This window comes from Palaemon carinicauda, chromosome 4 (genome assembly GCF_036898095.1).
Source record: "Palaemon carinicauda isolate YSFRI2023 chromosome 4, ASM3689809v2, whole genome shotgun sequence".
Classification (NCBI taxonomy): Eukaryota; Metazoa; Arthropoda; class Malacostraca; order Decapoda; family Palaemonidae; genus Palaemon; species Palaemon carinicauda.
In genome coordinates, this window is record NC_090728.1 from 188,675,651 (window position 1) to 188,696,279 (window position 20,629).

Sequence of the window (20,629 nt, forward strand, 5' to 3'; positions counted from 1 at the left end):
CGGGTACTTCTCATACCGGGCCAAAGGGCAAACAGCGGCGGCCACATGCGAGTGGAACATCAAACTGCCTCTTACCAAAGGAGATTACATCATGAAGGTCGAAAATTACTACGTGAACGACGTGAAAAAGAGCGAGAAGAAAGATGAGTGCGACAAAGAAAACGGTTCCAAGAAAAGGTACAAAGAAGGCTTGAACTAACAGCTGTTTGAATTCCTCTTCATAAAAATGCTAGGTCATCAAATTTTTTTTCATTGACGAAGGAACGATCAAAAACTACTCATCAGAGCCTTTTCATTAGAATTATTTGCATGCTCAAGCTTTTGCTGAATTTTGAATGAGTGGAATATTTGTTACTCTATATCTACAAAATATATAAAACTATTTATTGATGAAAAGCTCTTCCATCCAGCTAAAGATAATTAATCAGTTATTCAGCTTTAAAATTAAGTTTCTAACATAAAAGTAGTCACCATAACTATTTGAGTGACATAATTTGCTTAACCCTTTTACCCCCAGGCTATTTGGAACTTTCCAACCCTTAACCCCCAGGGGGTTATTTTTTTTCAAGCACATTTCGCAGTATATTTTTTTAAATTGCTCTAACAGCCTTAATTTTCATCATAGAGAGGTCAGGTTGGTCTCATTCTCTTGGAAAATGCCTGAAGTTTCTCAAAAAATGATCAAAAATATGCAAAAAAAAATTGTAAATAGCAGTTTTTTTGCAAGGATGTACCGGTACGTCCATGGGGGGTAAAGGGATGTGTTTTGTGAAACGTACCAGTACGTCCTTTGGGGGTAAAAGGGTTAAACAACTAGAGAGGCATTTTTCTTGAGAGTTCATTTGTTATTTAAAGATACAAAATTTAAAGAGTACATATGTAAAACCTTAAATTAATAATTTACTCCAGTCACTCAATGAAGAACATTTGCGAATTAAGTCATTCTAATAGCCGAGCAAACAAAGAACTCAAAAGAACTGTTTATTGTGAAGCCAAAACTCCCAAATTATCATTATTATTATTGTTACTACCTGCCAAGCCACAAACCCAGTGAGGAAAGGAAACCAGGAAATAAGATAAGTACATAAAATAAAATATTCTAAGAATAGTAACACCACCAAAACAAATATTTCCTATATAAACAATAAAAACTTTAACAAAATAAGAGGAAGATAAATAGATAGAATAGTGTGCACGAGCGTTGCCTCAAGCAAGAGAACTCTACCCCAATACAGTGGAAGACCATGGTACACAGGCTACGGCACTACCCAAGACTAGAGAACAATAGTTTTATTTTAGTGTGTCCTAATCACAACGGGATATAAGATTATTTCTATCAATTTTCAAAGTGAGTGAAGCTGATATCTCCATAACAGAAAGATAATGAAAAACCTGCAGAATATAGTATACGAATAACGTAGTGAACAAATAGGTAACAAGAATGAACATGCAACACAACAAGATTATTAAAAATTGCAGGACATTACCCTTCATAATCAGAATCATCGTCCTTTTTCCGTTTCTTTTTCTTTTTCCCTGTACTGCTGTCACTATCCGAGGAGGACAACTGGAATGTGCGACGTTTCCTGGGCCTGAAACCACAAACAAATGAATAAAACAAGAGGGAGAGATGAAGATTGACAAAGGGATACTTCAGTAGATTAGATCAGGTGATATATTATTGACATGTCAAAACTTCCAAAGTAGTAAGAAGGCTTACGATTCTTCAAAATCGCTGTCGGCATCGTCGTCCTCTTCTTCATCGTCTTCATTGTCGCCATCGTCCTTTTCGGGCTTGAAATCATCATCATCTTCATCAGACGTTATGTCCAACTTCATGTACCCCTTTTTGGTGACTTTCTGAGGTTCCTTAAAAAATAAACAAAAACAGCAAATTTCAAACCAACCACATCATTTCCGCGGAATTCAAATGTAATTGTATGTAATAAATGCTAAGTTTGAAAGATACCAACTTTGAATAAAGGAAATTTTGATATTATTATTACATGCTAAACAAAAACCCTAGTTGGAAAAGCAAGATGCTATAGGACCAAGGGCTCCAACAGGGAAAAATAGCTCAGAGAGGAAAGGAAACAAATATATGAATAACCTACAAGAGAAGTAATGAGCAATCAAAATAAATGTTAAGAGTGGTGACAACATTAAACTAGATCTTTCATATATAAACTATAAAAACTTAAAAAAAAAAAAAAGAGGAAGAGAAATAAGATAGAATAGTGTGCCCAAGTGAACCCTCAAGCAAGAGAACTCTAACGCAAGACAGTAGAAGACCTAGGTACAGAAGCTATGCTTTAAAATACAAGAGATGGTCTCTAAATCTTTCAGTGTTTTCCTCACCAATTTCCTAAATGGATTCATGGCACCAAGATACAATTTTAAAACATCAATGAACTTTGGTTCAAATTACGAATGAAAAGTGAAAAGAGCTCTAACTCGTCCAATTCTTCTAATTGTTTACCTCTTCCTCTTCATCATCATCATCGTCGCCTTTCTTCTTTTTCTTCTTGAGCTTCTTCATCTCGTGCTTTATCTTCTCCCTCTCCTCCATTTCACGCTCGGCCATTTCTGGGAAAAATTCGAAAATTAAGAGGGTTCAAATTGTGTTAATTCTCATTCCAATGATCTATTACTTTAAAAATCTAAGAAGCAAAGTTTCATAATGCTCCAGTAGAAATAGTAGTACAGGTAATGCTAAATTCAACTATATCATATGAACCACTTCAACCCAAAACCCCTCCAAAATTGGCCCTCAGGCCATTTCACTTAACTTTTACTTCACTCTCCTTTGCATAAAAACTATAAAAGATAGGACTTGAACAATTATTACTGTATAGCTGACTTGATTTACTTTCCATTGATATATAAATTATTAAATATTTTTTAAAATTATCCATAGGAAAACAGAAACCGTAAATTCAGTCATATGGAGCTGAAGGTAGTAGAAATAGTTGACGTAAATAATATCCAATGGCGCTCAAAAGGTTAACATTACCACTTTTTTATTACAAAACATGCACCCTTTGAAAAATATTTAACCACAATTATTATTCCATAATGATTGAATAACTATAAAAGAGAACTTCAATTAAGATTAGATTACTTAACTCTTCTAAGTACTTTCTAGCTGCTGGTCTGTCATCATTGCATAAAAACTCCAAGGGCATAAAATGTAAAACTTCAAAACTACAGTATACAGACAGAAAAATTATGAATTTACTAATACAGAATATAGACGGTTAAAAGTACCTCCAGAGCATACTAACAGATAATAATTAAATTAATGGCACAATGTTTTATCATATGTTTCGTGATATTCACCATCTCATACTAATACAGATGATGATCATTTTCTGAAGAAAAGTACTTTTATACTTATTGATGATCGTCATATCAGATAAACAAACAGTCGAGCATCTTTCTATTAATCTGTTTTGGATTCACCATAATACACCTTAACGTCAATTAAGACTTAACAATTGAAGACCTTCTATCCACGATGATAGTAGTTCCCCTTTTTATTTCAGTAACAAGTTAGTGCCAAGGACGTTTTCAAATATGCAGTTGGAACCATTATCAGGAGAGAAGAATGGAGAATATTTCTTCCATCCCCGTGAAGGGAAGTGGAGACTTGAATAAAGTGTTTGGTGGTGATGAAAATATATATACTCACTTTCTTCTTCATTGTCTTCCTCCTCTTCCTCCTCCTCATCCTCTTCATCTGAACTCAACAGCAAATTCTTCTTTAATTTTTCATTTAAAGTAATTCCCCCTTTCTTTTTCTTTTTGGAGAAACTCTCTTCTTCCACTTCATCCTCGTCCTGATCTTGATCTTGATCAATGTCAATGTCTAGCAAACCCTCTTTCTTCTTCGGAGGCTTTTTCCCTTTGGGTTCATTTCCCTTCTGTTCACTTGATCCATTGCTCTCCTCATTTTCGGTGCTAGTGTCCTGGTCTTCGTCGTCATCATTGTCAGGTAGTAAGAACTTCTTTTTACTCTTTGGACCTGGTTTGCAGAACTTTGTGTTGACATCGAACCTGTAAAAAAAAAAAAAAATTATGCAAGACCGTTTTCTTAATTTACTTTTTAGCCCCCATGATTACATCAGTTGCATCAATAAGAAAATGGTCATTTTTTACCATGGTCATAGATTTGAAATTTTTGAGTAGCCAAAACGATAATAATAATAATTCATAAATTTAAATACTTTAAAACGGCAAAAGCACTTTTGATAATCACACTCATAGTCTTATAAAAATAATTAACATGTTTATTGGTTTGATAATAATCAGGCCAAGTCTAAAGTATATTAAAATAAAAAACAAGGCAATGCGATGACTTCTTTATGTCACTCCTGCGAGCTAGTGACATCTAGATTGCCATCCTGAAGGTGAAGCTTAGTGAGATCACCTAAGTCACGAGGTTCGCCGGGCGGAATCGACACAAAAATGCATGGAAATAACTGTTCGAGACTTTATAATATCAAAGTAATGAAGTACGGTCAATTTATATGCATAAACCATTAGTCATTAGTCAATCAAGACAAGTTTGTGTTATTTCAATCAAATATATCACAAACTAATAACGAAAGAGTATTTATAAAAATGTTATTTTTATTAATAAAATAAATTTTTGAATATACTTACCCGATAATCATGTAGCTGTCAACTCCGTTGCCCGACAGAATTCTATGGAGGGATACGCCAGCTATCTCAATACTAGAAGGGGGTGTATTTACCAGCGCCACCTGTGGCCAGGTACTCAAGTACTTCTTGTTGACACCTCCTCAATTATTCCTCGGTCCACTGGTTCTCTATGGGGAGGAAGGGAGGGTCGATTAAATCATGATTATCGGGTAAGTATATTCAAAAATTTATTTTATTAATAAAAATAACATTTTTCAATATTAAACTTACCCGATAATCATGTAGCTGATTCACACCCAAGGGGGTGGGTGAAAAACCAGTGTACAAGACTAAAGGATAGCTAAGTATCCCGTATTTCATATAATCAGTTATCCACAATAACAATGAAATAATAAGTACCTGGTAAGGAAGTCGACTTGAACCGTTACTCTGCCTTTAATAAGATCGTCTTCCTTACTGAGCGCAGCGTTCCTCTTGGGAGGCTGAATCAACTCAAAGGTGCTAAAGTATACAGGGCTGCAACCCATACTAAAGGACCTCATCACAACCTTTAACCTTGGCGCTTCTCAAGAAAGAATTGACCACCCGCCAAATCAACAAGGATGTGGAAGGCTTCTTAGCCGACCGTACAACCCATAAAAAGTATTCAAGAGAAAGGTTAAAAAGTTATGGGATTATGGGAATGTAGTGGCTGAGCCCTCGCCTACTACTGCATTCGTTGCTACGAATGGACCCAGGGTGTAGCAGTACTCGTAAAGAGACTGGACATCTTTGAGATAGCATGATGCGAACACTGACTTGTTTCTCCAATAGGTTGCATCCATAACACTCTGCAGAGAACGGTTCTGTTTGAAGGCCACTGAAGTAGCCACAGCTCTCACTTCATGTGTCCTTACCTTCAGCAAAGCAAGGTCTTCTTCCTTCAGATGAGAATTTGCTTCTCTAATCAGAAGCCTGATGTAGTAAGAAACTGAGTTCTTAGACATTGGTAGAGAAGGCTTCTTGATAGCACACCATAAGGCTTCTGATTGTCCTCGTAATGGTTTTGACCTTCTTAGATAGTACTTAAGAGCTCTAACTGGGCAAAGTACTCTCTCCAGTTCGTTCCCCACCATGTTGGACAGGCTTGGGATCTCGAACGACTTAGGCCAAGGACGGGAAGGAAGCTCGTTTTTAGCCAAAAAACCGAGCTGCAAGGAACATGTAGCCGTTTCAGATGTGAAACCTATGTTCCTGCTGAAGGCGTGGATCTCACTTACTCTTTTACCTGTTGCTAAGCACACGAGGAAAAGAGTTTTTAATGTGAGGTCCTTAAAAGAGGCTGATTGGAGCGGTTCAAATCCTGATGACATTAGGAACCTTAGGACCACGTCTAGATTCCAGCCTGGAGTGGACAACCGACGTTCCTTTGAGGTCTCAAAAGACCTAAGGAGGTCCTGTAGATCTTTGTTGGAGGAAAGATCCAAGCCTCTGTGGCGGAAAACCGCTGCCAACATACTTCTGTAACCCTTGATCGTAGGAGCTGATAGGGATCTTACGTTCCTTAGATGTAACAGGAAGTCAGCAATCTGGGTTACAGTGGTACTGGTTGAGGAAACTGCATTGGCCTTGCACCAGCTTCGGAAGACTTCCCATTAAGACTGATAGACTCTGAGAGTGGATGTCGTCCTTGCTCTGGCAATCGCTCTGGCTGCCTCCTTCGAAAAGCCTCTAGCTCTTGAGAGTCTTTCGATAGTCTGAAGGCAGTCAGACGAAGAGCGTGGAGGTTTGGGTGTACCTTCTTTACGTGAGGTTGACGCAGAAGGTCCACTCTTAGAGGAAGAGTCCTGGGAACGTCGACCAGCCATTGCAGTACCTCGGTGAACCATTCTCTCGCGGGCCAGAGGGGAGCAACCAACGTCAGCCGTGTCCCTTTGTGAGAGGCGAACTTCTGAAGTACCCTGTTGACAATCTTGAACGGCGGGAATGCATACAGGTCGAGATGGGACCAATCCAGCAGAAAGGCATCCACGCGAACTGCTGCTGGGTCTGGAATCGGAGAACAAAACAAGAGGAGCCTCTTGGTCATCGAGGTAGCGAATAGATCTATGGTTGGCTGACCCCACAGGGCCCAAAGTCTGCTGCAAACATTCTTGTGAAGGGTCCACTCTGTGGGGAAGACTTGACCCTTCCGGCTGAGGCGATCTGCCATGACATTCATATCGCCCTGAATGAGCCTCGTTACCAGCGTGAGCTTTCGATCTTTTGACCAAATGAGGAGGTCCCTTGCGATCTCGAACAACTTCCTCGAATGAGTCCCTCCCTGCTTGGAGATGTAAGCCAAGGCTGTGGTGTAGTCGGAGTTCACCTCCACCACCTTGTTAAGCTGGAGGGACTTGAAGTTTATCAAGGCCAGATGAACTGCCAACAACTCCTTGCAATAGATGTGAAGTGTCCTTTGCTCCTGATTCCATGTTCCCGAGCATTCCTGTCCGTCCAGTGTCGCACCCCAGCCCGTGTCCGATGCGTCCGAGAAGAGACGGTGGTCGGGGGTCTGAACAGCCAATGGTAGACCTTCCTTGAGAAGAATGCTGTTCTTCCACCACGTTAGAGTAGACCTCATCTCTTCGGAAACAGGAACTGAACCCGTCTCTAGCGTCATGTCCTTTATCCAGTGAGCAGCTAGATGATACTGAAGGGGGCGGAGGTGGAGTCTCCCTAACTCGATGAACAGGGCCAGCGATGAAAGTGTCCCTGTTAGACTCATCCACTGCCTGACTAAGCATCGGTTCCTTCTCAGCATGCTCTGGATGCATTCTAGGGCTTGGAAGATCCTTGGGGCCGACGGACAAGTCCGAAAAGCTCGACTCTGAAGATCCATACCCAAGGAGACAATGGTCTGGGATGGAACGAGCTGAGACTCCTCAAAATTGACCAGGAGGCCCAGTTCCTTGGTCAGATCCATAGTCCATTTGAAAATCTCCAGACAGCGACGATTTGTGGGAGCTCTTAAAAGCCAGTCGTCTGACGGAGCCGGACACAAGATCATGATACTGCTGCACAGTCTGTAAACTGTCAATCATGGGCAAGCGAGGAAGTACAGTGACAACCCGAATCTGTCTAGACTGTCTGGGTCGTACAGACAACTCCTTAACGGGTTGCTGAGGTTGCCGCACTGCGTCACAACAAGTCCCTTCTGTTGGTTGTTGAACGTCTTCCCCGTGACACATTGACTCCGTAAACAAAAAATTCTCTAACAAGGACTAAGCTTGGACTGCATGTCATGCAACACAGCTCAAGGTCTATGGGAGCAGGTGTGGTAACAGACGGGATTAGCGGCTGAAGTGGAACCATTACCTTCCCTGTAAGCATGTTATGCTTAAATAAAAGTCCATAAGAGGTTATGCAGCTAAAGGCTCCCTCCAAATGACAGAGTCCTCAAGGGAATATCAGAAGGAGGGAGAAAAGAACTTTCTCATCTACAGGGACCTTATCCTAGAAAAGCTAAGTTCTCTGAGTGAGGGTTCACTGGTGCAAAAGCAGCAGACTAGAAGGCAACGTTAAGAAACTGCTTGACAGTCTAGTGAGTTGGCAACCACCCAAGATGTGTTGAGAAGCATGCGGTAAGGTATGCAGAGCATGATGTATGCAGAGTATGCTGTATGCAGAGCATGCTGTATGTAGAGCATGTTGTATGCAGAGCATGCTGAATGCAGAGCATGCTGTATGCAGAGCATGTTGTATGCAGAGCATGCTGAATGCAGAGCATGCTGTATGCTGAGCATGTAGTAAGCAGAGCCTGCTGTAAGCAGAGCCTGCTGTAAGGAAAGCAGAGCGTGTGCATGGCGTTTAACATTTCTCAGAAATTCCATGACCAGTGCTAGAGTGCTTTATGCATGCTTGCATGGGGTTTAAACCATGGTATGAAAATGGAGGTAAGGTATGCTGAACAGCAGAGTCAGAACGAGCTGGAACAACAATAGTTGTGGTTTCCTCTTCAAGACTCCGATGAGGGAACACCTGAGGCTCAGTCTGCAAAGGCTGAATAAAAGACAAGCAGAAGGAAGGCGCATGGGTGGAGGAGGCTGACTCCTAGCATGAGTGGTTGAACCCAAGGGTTGCGCTTGCTGAGCGGTTGGCGGAAGCGGAGTAGCAAGTTCCAGTTCCTGTGGTGTGAGCGGAGCGCGATGAGGAAGAGGCTGCGCAGAACAAGGTAAATGTCTCGCAAGCTGAGGCTCCTGAGGCGCAAGGCTAAGGTGTTGTGGTGCTTGCCTTGTGGAGGGTTGAGCTCGCTGCAGCGAGAGCTGAGGAGACTGACTCATGGACGGGAGAGGTTGTTGTACCTCAACCGAGTGTTGCATCACTGGTGGAGCAGCAAGTGGAGGCGGAGGAAGAGAGGAATAATCCTCCTGATCCCAATGTAAAGGTTGCCTTAAGGAAGGCGGAGGCTGAACACCACAGGGAACAGCAAACTCAGCACGTGGCTCAACATCGTACGCCTGGCAGGTGGAACTGCTGGCAGGTGGTACTGCGATCAGGCGGAGCGAGTGTAGGTGGAGGGAGTGTAGGCGGAGGCGGAGGAGCAACACTCTCAGCCCGACACTCACGCATCAAGTCCGAAAGCTGTGCTTGCATGGACTGTAGTAGAGTCCACAACATCGTACGCCTGGCAGATGGTACTGTGATCAGGTGGAGGGAGTGTAGGTGGAGGGAGTGTAGGCGGAGGCGGAGGAGCAACACTCTCAGCCCGACACTCACGCATCAAGTCCGAAAGCTGTGCTTGCATGGACTGTAGTAGAGTTCACAACATCGTACGCCTGGCAGGTGACTGTATGGACTGCAGTAGAGTTAACTTGGGGTCGGCAGACACTAAGTTCTGCTGAGGTAAAGCCTTAACAGCAGAGATCTGTTGTGGCAGAACCTTACTCCTCTTAGGCGGAGTGTAATCAACTGATGACTGAGGAGAGTCAGAGCTAACCCAATGACTGCATTCGGGTTGTGAACTTTAACTTCGTACGTCTGGCATAGGTCTGGACTTAACGTTTAAGAGGTCTTGAGACCTGAGACCAGCGTTACTCTGCCTTTATTTTCTCCCCTAATCTCTTCTGCAGACGAGCAAAATAAGGGCTCAATCGTCTGCGGGTGGGAGTGACGGTCTCGGTAAGACACGCCCACAACCACCGAGAATACTTCTGTGCGCCGATCAAGGCCTGCTGAACCCTTATGCCCTTCGACATTGCTTCTCCCCTGGGCTTGGGAGCTTGCAAGAGGTCCCGGACTGGGAGGACGACTGGCGCGCACAAAAGTACCCTCACGCACTAATCACTTATCACTTTGATTTCTGTTTGCACTTATTTCACTGAACTCGAAACTTTAAGTGGTTTGTACCTGAAATACGCAATTCTATCCTTTCTCAAAGTTAGTAATTGCGAAAACAGAATTACAATGTAACAGAAAAATCTAATGAAAGATAATTCAGTGGTTGGAAAGAGACTAAACACTAGATCACTCTAGAAACGTTTAGTTTCTTCCCCTAAAGAGACTAGGGAGAAGAGCAAAAAACGATAACGACGTTACTCGTACGCCTGGCAGGCTTGAATGAAACGTTTATCCTCTCTCTCCCTCCGTCTCTATCTCTCTCTCTCTCTCTCTCTTGACTTAGAACCTGAGAGAAGAGCCCAATCATATATATCGTTAAAACATATTATTGTTAAAGGAAAAAACTGAAAAGTTCCTTTATTAGGATCAAAACCATTAAGTTAAGAAAGAATGAACAAAACGCTAGACACGGTTACTCTTACTGCAACGTGAAACCGTGAACATTCTTTCTCTATCGTAACGATAGAGTGCAAGTTGAACGTTCTGAACGTCAACAACTGCAGAGACAAAACAAAACGTTAGTTCAACTTTGAAAACAGTACGAGACTGTCAAAGAAAATCTTTCAAACTCTGTGGCGGAAATAGCATAATATGTTAACAGGTAAAACCGAAATGACGGGCTCAAAGTTATTAACTTCGGTAAAAGACCGCCTACTATTAGGAAGGTCGAAAATAAACAAATATAAAAATTAATTTTAATGAGTTTATAATAAAAGGAAGTTAATCGAAGAGGCCTAAAAGAGGCGGAGAGATATAAAATAAATCTATAACTTTTGTTAAGCAAAATTAAGAAAGAGAGTCAATACTCTCTTAGACACCAACACTTCCGTCTAAGGGAAGGGTCGGCCATTGAAAGGTGAACGAGAGTTCATACTCTCTCGTCACCATAATTAATCAAATTAATTCCAAAAGCTAACTAAGCTAATATAGAAGTTTCCAGTAAAGCGACAGCCGAAATCAAAGAGAAATACTTCACCAAAGTCGTGAAAATACTCCAAGAACATAAGCGTATCCCAGAACGTCTTGCCGGAAGCACGACAGAGGAATAATTGAGGAGGTGTCAACAAGAAGTACTTGAGTACCTGGCCACAGGTGGCGCTGGTAAATACACCCCCTTCTAGTATTGTGATAGCTGGCGTATCCCTCCATAGAATTCTGTCGGGCAACGGAGTTGACAGCTACATGATTATCGGGTAAGTTTAATATTGAAAACTGCCCTTTTAAGCAGCTCTCCAATCATAAAAAAAAAAAAAAAAAAAGATTCAAAATTTGTTTACCATATGAAAAAAAATGCCATATTGTAAATTCGAACAACGCGAGTGTGGGTCAACCTCGGGCTTCGAAAGGAAAGCCCCACAAGACTTACCGGCCACAGGCCCAGGGCAACAGCGTGGATGCTCCATAATGAAAACACTAACACCAAGAGACACAAGGACACAAGGGAAAGGGGTAAGGATACGGGCACAGGAACCACGTGGTAAACACAAAAGGGTCGCACTGGGTAAGAGAGAGCACGGCGAGATGTGAATCACGTCGTGACCAAAAACTTACAGAGGAGCACAACCTGAACTAGCACGCTCTCTGACCCCGGGTCGCCTCAGGGCGCATATAACTCCGCCTGAGGTCACCCATAGAAAATGGGAATAGGGTAAACTACACAAAATTCTGGTCGGTTGGGAAGAGTTACCAGTAACTCCTAAGAAAGTAGTTCTAAGTAAGTACTCTGTGTTGGAACAACTGCCCTTTTAAGCAGCTCTCCAATCATAAAAAAAGATTCTACATTTGTTTACCATATGAAAAAAAATGCCATATTGTAAATTTTCGACATCACACAAACTCTTGAACATATTGAGAAAAAATTTGTATTTAATTAGAACTTTTATTATGTGTTACTGATAAAATCTTGATTTAGTTTTTTTAATATTTAATACATAAACAGCTATACTAAATGAATTTATAAATTATAACAAACTTGACTATAATAAGAAGGGCACTCAGTACAGCGCAGACCTTCGCCGCGGCAGCTTATTTCTCGACCTTGACCTTTGATCTTCACATGTATCAATTCGCGTGCAATTTCATACACTCAAATATCAAAAAAGTTTGAAGTATCTGTGACAAAGATGTCCAAACTTATGGCTGATTACATAAATTGGACATTTGTGTGACCTTGACCTTCCAGAATTTAATCATTTCCAGCTTTTTTCCAAAAGTTAACCTCTGCAAGTTACATTACTCTAAAATTATAATTGTGGCCAGGAAGCTGTTAAAAAAAAAAAAAAAAAAAAAAAACTTCCTTCCAACTTTGTTGGAAAAGGTAACTACCAAGATTGTGGTTAATCGTTTGATAACACATTCAGCAGGCCACCCTCCCCAATTGGATTGGTTTTGTGATTATTCTCCGACAATGAGCGATGTTAAACTGTATTCTAAAGCTTTTTTTTTCCAACATGGGGTTACTTTTCTGTCTGAACCATTCATGTACGTCAGTATTCACTAAACTGGAGAAAATTCCTTCCTCTGATATATAGTACTCATACAAACATACGTTTCAAAAGAATTTACAATCTTAAAAATGCATAAGTTATCATACATACATACACTAAGGCACTTCCCCCAATTTTGGGGGGTAGCCATCATCAACAAAGAAACTAAAACAAAAAGGGGACCTCTACTCTCTACGTTCCTCCCAGCCTAACAAGGGACTCAACCGAGTTCAGCTGGTACTGCTAGGGTGTCACAGCCCACCCTCCCACATTATCCACCACAGATGAAGCTTCATAATGCTGAATCCCCATATTTAGTATAAAAAAAAACAAATGTAATAGATAAAAAAAGAAAAAATCTGCAATTCTATACATTAAATATTAATCATTACATCAAGTTCAAAACTCAAACGACAACCTAAAACAAAGCAGTTTATGAAAATTTTTGACCAACTATATATCTTTCCCAAAAATTGCTTTTAGCCAACATTCAAGCAGTATAGTAATAAAAATGAATCAATCATACAATTCTGGAAATCCTTGCGAATCAACATTCTTCCCGCAATAACGACTCAATACAAAGCTGGAAACTTACTTCATCAATTTGGAGAATTCCCGATCAGAATCTTCTTCCTCTGCATCGCCATCATACGTGTCTTGATCTTGTTCAAGCTTGGCAACCAAGTCCGGATATTCCGTGATATCGACAAAACCACCTTCCTCCAAAGCCGTGAGGAGGTCAGAGTCTATCGGTTCAACAGGTACAACAGCTTTTCCATCCAGTTGCTGCTTTTCGAGCTTTTCTCTTTCTTCCTCCGAGAGCTTCGCCCTTAGACTTCTGAGCCGATGTCTCCGAGCTTCATCGGCACTCCTAGGCCCCTTCGAAGGCTTGACTTTCTTTTTACATTTAGGTTTTGGCTTCTCATCTAAGTTATCGCTACTTTCGCTTTCCAGAAGAGCATCCTTGGCTTTTTCATTATCATTTAATCCAGATTTCTTTCCCTTATTTTTACCTTTCTTCCTAAATCCATCCACTGAAATATCAGTGTCGCTTGACTCACCACCGCTCTCTTTATTCTTCTTCGCCTTCCCTTTCTTTACCTTTCCCTTTTCCTTCACTTCACCCCCTTCAGAGTCACTATCCTCTTCTGAATTACTATTTAACAAAGAGGACAAAGCTGCTTTGTTCTTCTTCTTCAATTCACGTTCTGTTTTGGACAATTTCTTCAAATTGCTTTTCCTTCTTTTCTGTTTCATATACGAATCATCGCCACTATCACGCTTCTTCTTCCTTTTATTATTGTCATCCGAATCGTCTGAACCAATACCCAAAAGACTGTCCACACTCTCACTGCCGCTATCCTCGGATTTTTTCTTGCTGCGTTTTAATAATACCTCTTCTGGCGTTACACTACCGCCACTATCCTTTCTCTTCCTTTTCTTTTTACCATCTTTCTTGTCTACCGCTTCCTTCCCACTCTTCTCTTTCTTGACTTTAGTTTCACCATCCTCCTCTTCCTCTTTCTTTACTTTCCCGCTTTTCTTTCCTTTTTTACCTTTATCAATTTTCTCCTCATTCTTACTTTCTTTCTCATCACAACTATCGCTCTCAGTTTCCTCCACTGTGGTTTTCTTTGCTAGGGATAATTTTGAGCCTTTCTTCATCTTACCATTTTCTGTTACTTCCTCTGTGGCACTGTCACCACTATCATCATCATTAACATTCTTTTTACCCTTCTTAGGGGACTTTATGCCTACTGCCTTTTCTTTTGTATCTTCGTTCTTTTTATCCTCTTCGGATTCCTTCTCACTGTCACCACTATCATTATCCTTACCTTTCTTTTTACCCTTCTTAGGGGACTTTTTGCCTTCTACCTTTTCTTTGGTATCTTCGTTCTTTTTATCCTCTTCGGATTCCTTCTCACTGTCCTCACCATCATCATCCTTACCCTTCTTTTTACCCTTTCTAGGGGACTTTTTGCCTTCTGCCTTTTCTTTAGTATCTTTGTTCTTTTTATCCTCTTCAGATTCCTTGGCACTCTCTTCACTGTCATCATCCTTATCCTTCTTTTTACCCTTTCTAGGGGACTTTTTGCCTTCTGCCTTTTCTTTAGTCTCATCACTACTCTTCTTCTCTTCAGATTCCTTAGCATTGCCATCACCATCATCATCCTCCTTATTTTTACCCTTCCTGGGAGAACTTCTAATTTCCTTGTTCACAACTGACTTTTCTTTAGTACCTTTACTCTTATCATCTTCGTCAGAATCCTCAACACCTTTCTTCGGTGTCTTAACTACATCCTCTCCGACTTTGCCAGTTGATTTCTTTTTTACATCCTTTACGTTGGGAGATTCACATTTCTCCTCTTTGCCATCTTCCTCCTCCTCATCTGCGTCACCATTATCATCATCCATTTCATTAGACGATGCCGGGATGTTGGATTCATCGATGTCGTCACATACCTCCGTGGAACTAGCATCATCATTAGCCTCATCTCCATTATCTTCTTTACTCATGGGTTCCGATACTTCCAACTCTTCACCAGGGAGACTCTTCCGTGGTCTACCTCTCCTTCTTGGTGTATCGTCTTTTTCCTTTTCACCGTCGGCAGGGTTCTCCACTAATTTCTTTGACCGGCCCCTCCTCTTTGGCACGTCTTCAGAGCTTTGCACAGAATTATTGGTGTCTTTGCCTTTGTCATCATCTTTATCTAACTTCCTCAATTTACTTCTTGATGTTCTCTCATCCCCATTGCTAGTTTCTTCTTCTTCGGTACTTTTCGACTCCAAAGAAGCAGACTTCTTTGGCCTTCCTCTTCTCCTTGGTGTTTCATCTATGTCGTCTACTTTCTCATCTGTGTCATCCACTTTTTCATCTTTGTCATTCACTTTCTCATCCACTTTTTCATCTTTGTCATTCACTTTCTCATCCACTTTTTCATCTTTGTCATCCACTTTATCATCCTTGTCATCCACTTTATCATCCTTGTCATCCACTTTATCATCCTTGTCAGTACTTTCCTCTTCTCTATATTTACCAATTCTTCCATCACTCACAGGCTTTCTTGGTCTACCTCTTCCCCTTTTTTTTTCTAAACTAGTAGCTTCATTAGAATTTCCCTCATCTGAGCCACCAACTCCCTCTTCAGTGTCTGGAGGACTTTCTTCTTCCTTGAGAGCTTCCTTATTTCCCTCAGCATTTGGACCACTTTCTGCTTTACTTTCTTTGGGAGAATCCTCCGTCTCCTCACTCTCATTCTTTTTATTTCTGGATTTTTCTTTCTTCTTGCTTCCATCTGCAGATTTTCCAATGTCACCCTCTTTTTCTATACACTCGAATTGGTCACCGACTTTGCTGGCCCCATCTTTACTTTTAGACTCTGTCACTTCCTTTGAATCAGACGAACCACCTTCAACGCTTTCATTCATACTCTCATTAATACTCGACTCTCCTCCATGTAAAACCACATCTTCTTTCATTAGCAGAAAATTCTGCTGCATTGCATCGAGCTGTTTAATGAGGCGACTAGCAGTCTTTTTAGTGGCTTCCTCGGAGTACTTATGCTTTACCCAGACGCTTTCAATCTTTTCTACATTACTAAAACAAATCTGAAGCATTTCCGAAAGATTGTTGATGACGTCTCTCAACCAAGACTCTTCTCGAGATGCCGATGCATTCTCCTCTTTGACCACAACCTGCTTCTGCTTTTTCTCTACCATGGTTTTCTTTAACAAGGCAAATTTATTCTTGATTTCTTTGGAGTGTAACTCTTTCCTAAAATGAAACCAAAAATACAATAATAATTCAATATGGTTCATAAAATCTAGTGGCTGTCATTATAACTATTTAGCCCCATGATAGAGTACTCAACATTTTACATATAGAATATAAAATGCTTTTACAAAGGCTGGTTAAATGTTAAAAGACTATACTAAAATTTATTTCAAGAACTGAAAGAAATTTACAAAATAAAATAACTAAATATCATAAATATTTCAGTCTGAATTTTTCTATATGACATCACAGTGAGAGGAAAACTGCTGACAAATTTATATGTAAACAGATTCATACTTTACTTATTTCAACCATAATAAAAGAAATTAAGAACAAATTAATTTCTAATCCTCAGTGACTCTAAAGGCGGGTTTACACGGCCGAGCAGCTCGCCAAGCCCGGTTGTCGAACCTACTTGTAGAACGGCTCGAAGAGCTTTCAGACAGTACATCGAGCCTCAGTGTGCCTCGTGCTAAAACAACGTTAACATGTCTCTCGACCAGGACGATTTGATAGCCATTGCTTTAGCAGTGGCACTAAGAAGGAAAAAAAAAGATCAAAGTGGACGAAGGATTGGCTACTATAAAGAGAGAAATTTTCACACACCAACTTGCTTATTGCTTTAAAATTAAGGCTTTAAAATTAGTTGTTTCAATATTTCATGCAGAGCCGCTATTCCTTTGTTTCTGGCTACTTTATTGTAATAGTCTTTTGATTTAACTTTCCTTAAAGCTGGATGAGCCCGATATGTATGTAAGAAATCAAAGTACGACTTCCTTCTCATTCTTGCTTTCATTAATGGTAGCCATTATTCATTTCTTTGATGATGTTTCCTCGAGCAGGTTTGAATAACAACTGAGGTTCGATGCTCGACACTCGTTCACACCGCTCGTCAAACAATGTAGCTCCGCCCACAAAAGTCAAGATGAGCCTGACTTTCATCGAGCCGTTCGACAACCAAATAGCCCGTTTACACGCTCGAACATCAATTCAAACACAGGGTTGTCGAGCCAGGCTCGACGAGCTGCTCGCCCGTGTAAACCCCGCTTAAGAATGGGGAAAGGAATTGGGTTTATGTTTGGGCCATGGGGTATGCGAGGCCAATTAGTACCCATGTGGAGCTGGCGAAAACCAGGCAGCTCCGGTAGAAAGTGAAAGTGAAAAGGGTTGGACCACAGTATGGGAGAAATGAAGAGGAGATGGAGGTACAGAACTAAACTAACAAACATTCAGAGACAAACTCAAATCCAACAGAAATCATATGTTTCAGGTACAGTAATACATACATACATATACCAAAGGCACTTCCCCCAATTTTGGGGGGTAGCCGACATCAACAAATGAAACAAAACAAAAAAGGGGACCTCTACTCTCTATGTTCCTCCCAGCCTAACAAGGGACTCAACTGAGTTCAGCTGGTACTGCTAGGGTGCCACAGCCCACCCTCCCACATTATCCACCACAGATGAAGCTTCATAATGCTGAATCCCCTACTGCTGCTACCTCCGCGGTCATCTAAGGCATCGGAGGCAGCAGCAGGGCCTACCGGAACTGCGTCACAATCGCTCGCCATTCATTCCTATTTCTGGCATGCTCTCTTGCCTCTCTCACATCTATCCTCCTATCACCCAGAGCTTTCTTCACTCCATCCATCCACCCAAACCTTGGCCTTCCTCTTGTACTTCTCCCATCAACTCTTGCATTCATCACCTTCTTTAGCAGACAGCCATTTTCCATTCTCTCAACATGGCCAATACCTCGGGATAAGAAAATTCATTCCGGAGTGGCTTTCGTAATATAAATTTTTCATATGATGAAATAAGGCCAAATACATTTGAATCATTCAATATACGAAACCTAACCACAAAATTTTGTTTTGTATCTTGTGTATTTTTTCATAATATGAGGCAAAAAAAATCTTTGTATGTTGTTTCATAAAATGAGTTTTTCATTTACAGAAACTTTTGTATCTGGAGGTTTCACTGTATTGTATAAAAAGTTTGTATGCTGTAATAGGATAACTAAATACAGTAGGGTCCCGAATTATGCGAGAATTTGGTCGATCAATGACCTCGTATAAATGGAAAATTGCATATTTCGAAACACACAACTAACAGAAATAATTACATTTGGGCCATGGCAACCAGCAACTTGCCTATTCAAACGTGTTTACCATCCATTTCCGATACTTTCTATATACTATACTGTATTATTTTATACTATCAAATTGTTTTTGTAAATAAATCAAACATTTAATATACTTTAAAGTTCTAATAACTTGAAAAAAAGGTTAAAGTTACAACCAGGATGTGTGTAAACACTGTACAGTATATTTCTAGTTATAACAGGACCAAAAATACAGACAAATTTTAATGTTTGTCATATCTATTGTATAAGACAACTGGTGAATAGCAAAACCATCACAGTATAGAGTAGCTTTTGTTGTATGATTGAAAATCCTAAATTATCAAAATAAAGATTTCATATCACGAGTTTCCTAAACACGCCAAAAAGCACAATGAAAAATGACGACCAATGTTTTGTTTACGTTTATCTCTGATCATAACGAAGAAACGAACGCATTTACACATCTTTGTATAGGTTAGTTTTATATGATGATTTTGTTATTACCAATGTTGTTCTACTTAATTTATTTTAGAACTTCGAAATAAATGAAAAAACGTTTTCCTTTATGACACCGCCTGAAACGGAAGCCTTCCATTTGTTTACTGTACGCTCTATCTTCGATCATAATAAACAAACGGACGCATTAAACACACATGATCAAAGTGATAACTATTGATATTAAAAGCATTTAGTAAACATTATGTTATTACAAATATTTTACTTACCGTATCCATATAAATTCCTAAAATCGTAGCAAAGCAGGAAAACTTTTTTTTTATACGTTTAATCAACAATAGCAAAGAGCCGCTATTAACAGTAGGGTAATTTACGATAATTCTAAACTGTTACGAAAGATAATTGTCCTTTCCATATCCAAAATACTTTTCTTAGCTGCAGTTATAAGTCAACTTGTACCCACCTCAATTATGGAACCATTTGGAAAAAAAGGTAAAAGAAGAAGAAAGTCCCAGGCCGGTTTTTAAAGTCATCGAACAATTAGGTTACCGCTAGAACGTTCGATATGATAGAGAAGGTGCGAGATTGAAGAAGTAAGGAAAATTGAATTATGCTTGATTTTTAATAAAACTTTGTGAAACAACAAATATTTAGAGAGAGAGAGAGAGAGAGAGAGAGAGAGAGAGAGAGAGAGAGAGAGAGAGAGAGAGAGAGAGAGAGAGAGAGAGAGAGCGAGAGAGAGAGAGAGAGAGAGAGAGAGAGAGAGAGAGAGAGAGAGAGAGAGAGAGAGAGACGAGAGCGAGAGAGAGAGAGAGAGAGAGAGAGAGAGAGAGAGAGAGATGATGGTTTTAAATGTAATAAACAATAAATATGATAGGTTATAAGACATTGGTGCTTGTGTAATATTAACTGTATAGATGGTTTGAATAAGTTAAGAAATGGTATAAACAATGCTTTGTTATTGTATTCGTACGCTCATATTCTTGAGAGCGAGAGCTAGACCAGCTGATCTGATCACAGCCAAAAGTTAAACAAAAATAAGACGGCATTACTCGATTTATAAAACATTTCCAAAATTTAAAACAAAAGTACAGGGTTTTTTTAAAGCACAACTAACTATTTAAATAGTAGCAATTTTCTAGAATAAAGTGAAGTTTCCTAAAAATAGTGGTTTGCTGACGAAATCGGATGTCATATTTTAAGCTACGATTGGAATGGATTTATACTTGGTATAAATTTTTTGTTTTATATTTAATTGACGCTTGTTAATAAAACCTATTTTGGGTTCTTCATCCACAGTATATGTAAGTATTGTATAACACCGGGGGGGGAAGAGAGAGAGAGAGAGAGAGAGAGAGAGAGAGAGAGAGAGAGAGAGAGAGAGAGAGGGAGAGGGAGAGAGAGAGAGATCAGCTATTGTAATCGAATGCCATGTTTTTGTTTCTTGTACCACTTGAAGCAAGGAAATGATCACCGCAACTAATAATAGTCATGTTAATTTCATTCTTAAACTCAGGTTGTAATATGTGAACTAAGATTTTATTTTTTACACACATACAGAGAGAGAGAGAGAGAGAGAGAGAGAGATTAGAGTCTCTCTCTCTCGGACAGAGGATTTTATAATTACACCTTGTACTATACAAAACAAATCATTGTAAAGCAAATCTATACTGTTTAGAAGATGACAAAATGTTGCCGACTTGTTACCGAAATTTACGCTATTCACTGCCGATATACAAACCCAGCCTACGTGTGAAAACCT

The 20,629-nt window shown here is 40.1% G+C and overlaps 1 protein-coding gene across 1 annotated transcript in view; it reads right to left on the reverse strand.

Annotated features, from left to right (window-relative positions):
* The window catches only part of LOC137639793 (transcriptional regulator ATRX-like), a 107,107-nt gene that overhangs the window by 58,059 nt on the left and 28,419 nt on the right, over window positions 1-20,629 (reverse strand). Inside the window, 6 exon segments of the mRNA XM_068372035.1 lie at window positions 356-362; window positions 1,488-1,592; window positions 1,721-1,869; window positions 2,480-2,586; window positions 3,692-4,056; window positions 13,105-16,284. Coding sequence (XP_068228136.1) covers window positions 356-362; window positions 1,488-1,592; window positions 1,721-1,869; window positions 2,480-2,586; window positions 3,692-4,056; window positions 13,105-16,284 — 3,913 coding nt within the window.